Below are 8379 nucleotides of genomic sequence, written 5' to 3'. Positions count from 1 at the left end.
AATTTAATGAAAATGAAGACACATCATACCAAAACGTGTGGGACACAATGAAAGCAGTGGTAAGAGGCACTTTTTAGAGTTCCTCTAAAAAGAAACTGGAGAGAGCATACACTAGCAGCTTGACAGCACACCTGAAAGCTCTAGAACAAAAGGAAGCAAATTCACCCAAGAGGAGTAGACAGCAGGAAATAATCAAACCAAATAGAAACAAAAAGAACTATGCAAAGAATCAAAAAAAAGAAAAAAATAGGAGCTGGTTCTTTGAGAAAATCAACAAGATAGATAAACCCTTAGCCAGACTAACCAGAGGGCACAGAGACAGTATCCAAATTAATAAAATCAGTAATTAAAGGGGAGCAATAACAACAAAATATATCTTAAAATAATGATTCTGCTTATTGAATATTTACAGTTAGAAATATTAAAATCATGTCCTACAAACATGGAAATATTATTAATTTTTCTCACTGCGCTCAAAATGAGAATTTTCTTAATGTTTAACTTCAAAGAGTTTTTGCTATTTTGAAATTTTAAAAATATACTTACTGATAAAATAATTTCTCTTGGGGCTGGAGAGATGGCTCAGTAGTTAAGAGCACTGACTGCTCTTCCAAAGATCCTGAGTTCAAATCCCAGCAACCACATGGTGGCTCACAACCATCAGTAATGAGATCTGGTGCCCTCTTCTGGTGTGTCTGAAGACAGCTACAGTGTACTTACATATAATAAATAAGTAAATCTTAAAAAAAATTCTCTCCTAGAAACACTGATAATCTTTCTTAAATAAATGTACAGTTAGACAATGTACACAGATACATAATATATATTTTAAATACTCTCTGACTATGTCAGGTGTTATCATATAAGGGCTTTTGAACATATTTCTTAACAATTCATTTTTAATATCTTATGCTCTTTTACTATGCTTAATTCCCAAAGAATAGTTTGCATGTTTTGAAACAATTTAGTATTCGACATTAGATATAGAATCCTCAGTTATGTATAGTATTAAATATTCATTAATGATATTTTTAGGGTATGAAAGGATATGAATATAAAAGTTGAACAAATTTTATGTATTATTTGCTTCTCAAAATACTCAGTATTATTAATATGCTTGATGTATAAAATGCATTTAAATAATAAAAAAATTAAGAAAAAAATCCTATCTGGGAAAAAAATGCATTTTCCTCAAATTGCAAATTAAAAGTAACATCACAAAACTCCTGAATTTTAGTTCCTGATTATTTTTTAATATATGACCTTGGGGGGGGAAATCTTTGTAATTGAGATTTCTATAAATAGTATCCACAGGTGGAGATTAGAGATACAGCATAAAAAAACCAACCTTGAGTACACATATTAGATGGCCTCCAAAGTGTGTGGCCGTGCACGCTTTTAATTCCAGCAATTGAAAGGTGGAGGCTGAAGGACCTCTGATTTGAAACCAGCTTGGACTATATAGCAGTAGGTTCTAGGCCAGCTAGAGTTACATGGTGAAACCACATCTCAATATAAAAAGAGAACAATCAATATATTACTTTGTTTGAGACAGTATCTTGCTATGTTGCTCAGGCTGGCCTCAAACCTGTCATCCTCCTGCCTCAGCCTCAGTAACCCCGGCATTAGAATCCCAAGTGCTCACCACCATTTCTGGTGCGCTCTGGAATGCCTGACCATACTAGCTGCCCGCTCAAAAAGCATTCCTTGGCTTCTGGATGTGTTCTGCTGCTGAGACACAAACTTAGTGACCAAACCAAACCAAACCAAACCAAGCCAAACTAAACACCAAACCAAACCAAACCAAACCAAACCAAACCAAGTCAAACCAGACCAAACCAAACTAGCCAACCAACCAAGCAACAACAACAAAAAGCACACCTGTTACTATCATTAAGAGGGTGGAGAGGGATGGTTTAGCAGTTGAGAGCACTGGCTGCTGTTCCAGAGGCTCTGGGTTCAGTTCCCAGAACACGCAGTGTGGCTCACAATTGTAACTCCAGGTCCCGGGGTGCAGGAAGTGGGGGGAGGGGATCTGATGCCCTCCTCTGGCCTCCATGGTACACAGACACACATATAGGAAAAACACCAAGACACATAAAATACTAATAAGTCATTTTTTGAGGAAGAGTCTGGATGTCAGAAGGTCTAGCGGGATAAAACATCTGCACTCCAGCCAAGCTTCAGTCCTTTCTGGAGTTAGGCGAGAATCCATTTCCCTTACTGTATTTCAAATGGGTCCAACAGGTACACAAATGAAGATGAATCTATGAGTTTCTGCCCAGCGGAGGACACATAGAACACAGTCATAAAACAAAACAAAAAAAACCCTGGTTTTCATCCACATCAACCCTTCCATATCCCCCATCTCCTGTAAAGGCTTCCCCTGCTTGCCCAGATGTGCTCGCCAAATACTCTGACGCCATTTTCGATTCTTGCCTTCATTCTTCATATCCAGTTCAAGGATAAATCTAGTCGCAGGCACCCACCGACCCCGGCCACCACTCTCTCTTGCCCCTTCTCGTTCTTCCAGCTCCTGTGTCCACTTCTCACTGTTCAAGTGAGCATGTGTGTACAAGTGCACGCATGCAGACACACACTGTTTTCAGCAGCCAGGGGAATAGCTCAGACCTTTGAAAGTAATGTGACTCTATTTGAGCTGCGCTCAGTGTTGGGGATTTACTTTCCCGTCGTGTTTACTTAGAATAAAACCAAATGCCCTAGCTCTCCATGACTCCAACGCAACCTCCCTCTGCTCCATGCTGGCTCTCCGAGGTTCGATCCCTCTGCTGAACCCATTGTTCCTCAAACAGACCCAGTGGCCACTCATCCCAGGGTTCTGCACCTACTACCCATTCAGCATGTGGAGATGCCTTCCCCAGAGAGCCAAGGGCCTTGTTTCTCTCTGTCCTTTCAGTCTCTGGGTACCTGGTGCAGCTGCTGCCTTCTGCAATGGCCATTTCATCAGACCCACTTGCCGTGAGCATCCTGTGTGTAACAAGGGCAGTTTCGGCTCTCCCCTGTCACTAGCTGTGCTCCCCAACCCCCGAACCCACGCTAGAACTTTTACATATCTATCACTACATGAAATTCTATTATAAATTGACTAATGCCTGTTTCCTGCACCAAGACACCAGCTCAGTGAGGGCAGGAACTTTGATGTGGTCTGGTCTGGAACCCACAGCACAGATGAACTGCTAAATGAACAAGCTTAGCTTTACAGGTCTCATAAGGGTTTTGCCCTGTTCTTCAGCCACAATGAGTTCTGAGAAACCAGAAGCTCAAATGACTCTATCTATCTACCTATCTATTATCTATCTATCTATCTATCTATCTATCTATCATCTATCAATTATCTACCTATCATCTATCTACCTGCCTATCATCTATCTATCTATCATCTACTTATTATCTATCTATCATCTACCTACCTACCTACCTGTCTGTCTATCTTCTATCTAACATCTCTATATAATTACATATAATTAATATTACATATATATGATTTAATAACATTATCAAAGGGAAGGAAATCCAAAGGAAGCCACTTACTTCTTTTTTTTCACAATTTTTTTAAATTTTCTTCATTTACATTTCAAATGCTATCCCGAAAGTTCCCTATACTCCCCCCCGCCCCTGGTCCCCTACCCACCCACTCCCACTACTTGGCCGAGGCCTTCCCTTGTGCTGGGTCATATAAAGTTTGCAAGACCAAGGGGCCTCTCTTCCCAGTGATGGCCCAATTAGGCCATCTTCTGCTACATATGCAGCTAGAGACACGAGCTCAGGGGATACTGGTTAGTTCATATTGTTGTTCCACCTACAGGGTTGCAGCCCCCTTCAGGTCCTTGGGTACTTTCTCTAGCTCCTCCATTGGGGGCCCTGTGTTCCATCCAATAGCTGGCTGTGAGCATCCACTTCGGTGTTTGCCAGGCACTGGCATAGCCTCACAAGAGGCCGCAATATCAGGGTCCCTTCAGCCGAATCTTGCCACTTACTTCTTTGCAGACAAATAAAGGCTAGCGATGTTGCCACAGCTCCAATATCTTTTCATGATGCGGCCCTGGTCTGATGGCTTTCTCCCTGGAGCACGAAGCGCATCAAGGTGGACACACAGGTCAAAGCCATGCCGCCCTTATACGTACAAGGACAGGGCCGGTGCGTGTGGGTCTGAAGGCCTTTCGCTAAGGTGACTGGCAGCCATGCCGCCCTTCCTGGATGCTCTTCAAGCCAAAAGCCTTCCTCTGTCCCTGTTGAAGTTTTCCTTAGTCTTCAGTGTCAAAAGAATTGGTTTAACAAACCTATTCTTTATTCTTTATTTTGCTTTTAGTGGCTGTTTTTGTTTTGTTTTTTTTTTTGTTGTTGTTTTTAATCAAAAAAGGGGGGGGGGAAACCCTTCCAAACAAAAACTTAAACATGGCTCCTGCCTCTAATCACCCACTCTTGCAGCACACAGCAGAAGGCAGCTCCTAAATTCATCTCTTCTTTGCCATCCAAAGTAGGTAACAACAAAAGCGAGTGTTTGCAACAGTGCACCTTCTTTTCGTTTAGACTAATCAACTCTAAATGAGCTTCCTGCACCAATTTTAAATGATTCTCTTCCTTCTCTTCAGAGTTCCTCTGAGTCCCCACTGAACCTTCTCTACCCAGCGGCGCCTACATCTTTTATGTTGAAAACATGAGCATTAATCACGGTGAATTCATTTTGAAGCCTGGTGGTTGTCCTTGCACAACAGAGAAGCACATTTTCCAAGACACTAATCCTCATCTCTTGGATACGCATTAGAATCACCTGCACGACTTTGAAAACTACGACACTCAGGCTCCCCTCCATGACCACATCCATGTGCCTGAAAACTGAACCGAAGCCCGAGAAGGTGATCTCCAAGGTTCTTAAGTAATCCCACAGCGTAGCTGAGGACCAGAACACTCAGCACCCACAAGTCTGAGTCACAAAGGCGGTGCAATGCTGGGGCAGCGGCAGCAAGAGGAAGCTAACACCGGAACGTAGACTGGGCTATGGGTGATCCATCAGCTTCCTTATCAAGTCCCTGCGTGATCCGAATACTGTGCCATGAAACACAGTGATTCCCTGAGATGACAAGGATCTGATGAAAAATGTAAAGAAACCGAGCAGGATGTAAAGATACTCTAAAGGCATGTTAGGGGAAGGCCAGCACTTTCCTCACAGTCAGCAGCTCAACCAGCCGCACATTTGGACCATCTGTCCCTCCCAGCCTTGAGCTGTAATACTTAGAGCAAAGGCCAGGAGAAGGTACTTGCTCTTTGTAGGTGAGAGATGGTTCCCTAACAGTTTCTTGGGATGACTGGGTTTGGAAAGAATGTGAGAAGCAGATGGAAGACGAAAAGAACAGATTGGAAAATTAAAAGTAAGTAAGGGAGGGCATCGTTCTGCGTAGTCAATATGCAATAGGACTGGGCAGTGGGACTGTCTAGGCGCAAGGACGCCACAGAAATTCAATCTTCTTATGCGTCTGACCCTAACATGATGTTTCAGGCGCACTGAGATTTTTCCATTACTAAAGTGCTTACAAAAATTTCCAAATTGAACACCTAATTGGAAAAAAAAAAAGTGATGTTTGTTCTATAAATACTACAATACATCACAATGTGGACAAAGAGATGTGTATTTGGCAGAGGAAATTTTGCATAAATTTATGGAAAGGTCATTCATCACCCTTCCGGACCATTAAAGATGTCATTTTTTTCCAGTTCTGACCATTTTGATTTTTTTTTTTTTTGATACTTCTTCAAAGCAACTATTGCCAAGTTCTTAACTGGCATGGGGGGGGGGAATGAGATTATTTGCAAGTGAAGAGAGTGAATGAGAGAGAGAGAAAAATTTTAATATTACATAAAACATTGTGACCGCTTCCAAGTGATTTAAGAATCAATGTCCTAATGATTCCAACTTATCTCTGTTGCCAGAATCCTGCAAAACTGCCTGGAAACTTTGGTTGTCTTCTGAGGTAAATCCTAACTTGTCTATGCCAAAATTAGATATTGACCAAACAAGTTAGAATTTACCTTGTATGAATGTATATGCACACACACACACACACACACACACACACACACATATTTGATTAAACGACTATCTCAAAAAATAATTAGCAGTGTCTCACCAACTATGCCTACACCTATATGACAAACTACAGAGCACCTTCCAAATCACTGTTACTACCTGACACCTTTCTTAGATAGTTTTCATTTAATTCTGATTTTTAAAATGCTTTCTTAAAGCCACGAGACCTCTTTTTAAATTCCCAAGCATTACACAGATTAACAGACATCTGTTTTTGAGACCGATCACTTCGGCAAGACCTTGGTCCTTAGAGACTGGATTCCAAGTGTTCACTTCTACATTCACTGTCCTTGGATTAGCTCCATTTTTTTTTTTTTTTTTAAAGCAAACGAGCCTCCGTGCATTAGCGGGAGACTTTTCCCGTGAGGAGTCCGTCATATTTTCAAAGACTAGTCTCTTCTAACTTTCCAAGTAAGTGAGTTACGCCTGAGTTTCTCTGCACAGCGGTAGTGATCTTGTTTAAAATAACGAACTGAGATTAATCTATCAGGTCACATTTAAGAGAACGTGTTCCTGCGCACACAGGACTCATTTTCTTTGGAATGATTTCTGCTCGTCTTCCAGCACAGCCCCCAGGAAGTACAAGGAAGGACTCAGTAACTTGAATATATATACACACCTTCACCTGGCAGCAGAGAGGACCAAAGGCCTCAAGGGACCCTCCTGCAGGAGCAGGCGCACTGCAAGGCTCAATTAGTTCACAGCTTTCTGTAAGCTTTCCTACCCCGGGGAAGTTTTCTGAGTCTCCCTCTCTGCTCTCCAGAGGCTAGAAAGTCCTAACCAGGTTTTATCTATTTTTTTCCCTCTTTTTTTTTTCCTTCTCCCCTGTAACAACAAAAGAAGTTGTCAGGAAGCCGCTGCTTGGTGTATGTCATCAAGGGCTTTCTATTTTCGGTAAGCTGTTCTCCTACTTATTCCTTAGTTACAGTTTCTCATTGTCCCCAAACATTCAGAGTGGTTAGGACCCACTAGCCTCTGCCACCAGCACCAGCACCCGGACCTAATCAGAATTTCTTCTTGGATTCCTCCTGAGGGCTGTTGACCCCACCCTCACCATCCCAAGTCCATCTTTAGACCTTAGAGCTAAAAACCTCAGTTTAGAACTAAAATTCAAAAGTCTTTTAAGGGACTTTCCAGGAGCGAAGAGACCCCTTTAACCTCTCAAAGAAGGTCACGTCTTTGGGAGTTCTTGAGACCCATTGATGCTCAGGCAGCTGTTGGCCATATACTGGAGTACCTGGGTCCTGGACTATCCCATGGCTATGTTGGAAGGAAAAGTTAACTTTCTTTGCTCATTGAGTTTAGGCAACCCCTTCCCGCGGGCGCTGGATCTGGGGTTGTCTGGAGCTCAAAAAATCCAAGAACAGAAAAGATCTGTTTGCTGAGAGACTCGGGTACCACCGCCCTCAGGGGCAAACACGCCTTGAGGTCTGGAGCCCTGGGCTCCAGGGATGCGTGCATGCACCTCATGCCTCCCTCGCATCAACTCCGAGCGAGGACAGTGCACTCGATTCTTCCCCTGGGGTCTAACCGGGACGTTGGCCCCGAACCTGCACTGTTAGGCGGGAGCTCCCGCGTGCTTACCTTGGGGTTGGTCAGGAGCTGGTGCTGGTCGCTGTGTAGCAGCGCCCTGGAGTTGGACTCGGAGTTGTTCACGTACACCTGGACGCAGGGATACTGCGAGGTGCCCCTGCAGTCGGTGCCACAGGTGAAGGTGCACTCGAACACCTCGCCGATCTGCTGCACCGACAGCACCGTGCAGTTGGCCGCCGTGGCTTGCAGATCCTGCAAGGCGGGACTGAGCCAGCAGAAGCCGAAGATGAAGAGCGACAGGATGCCGGAGACGATGAGGAACAAGCCGAGCCGGATGCTCTTGTCTTCGGCTTCCGTGTACTCGTAAGACACCCTGAGCTTCGCCATCGCCCCCCACTCTCCACGGCTGGCGCGCTCCCCGCCCCCTCCCGCCCCCGGCGCCGAGCTCAACCGCCTCGGGCGGGAGGAGCCGCCGCCGCCGCCGCCGCGCGACAGCAGGGGAGTGGGCGGCGAGGGGGCGCGCGCAAGAACAAAGGGGCCGAGGCCGGCGACGCCCCCGGCGGCGGCGACGGCGCTGCCCGAGGCCGGGCTCCCCGGTGCCACCGCCGCCTCACAGCGTCCGGCACCCCGGGGCTCCCCGAGCCCGCCCCCGCCCCCGCGCGCTCCGCGCCCCGCGCCCGCCTCCCCGCGCGCGCCGCCCGCCTGCCATCGCCGCGGCCGAGCGCCCGGCGCCCCGACGC

General features: G+C 45.3%; 1 protein-coding gene across 1 annotated transcript in view; it reads right to left on the bottom strand.

The window, feature by feature from the left end:
- Positions 1-8175, bottom strand: part of Kcnmb4 (potassium calcium-activated channel subfamily M regulatory beta subunit 4) — a 60189-nt gene extending 52014 nt beyond the window's left edge. Inside the window, exon 1 of the mRNA XM_021205344.1 lies at positions 7691-8175. Coding sequence (XP_021061003.1) covers positions 7691-8026 — 336 coding nt within the window. The 5' untranslated portion in view covers positions 8027-8175. The remainder of the gene's footprint in view (positions 1-7690) is intronic.
- Positions 8176-8379: the final 204 nt, after the last annotated feature.

The sequence above is a fragment of the Mus pahari genome, chromosome 9 (assembly GCF_900095145.1).
Source record: "Mus pahari chromosome 9, PAHARI_EIJ_v1.1, whole genome shotgun sequence".
Taxonomy (NCBI): Eukaryota; Metazoa; Chordata; class Mammalia; order Rodentia; family Muridae; genus Mus; species Mus pahari.
Note: the sequence above shows the minus strand (reverse complement) of the source record. Positions and strands in the feature narration are given on the sequence as shown.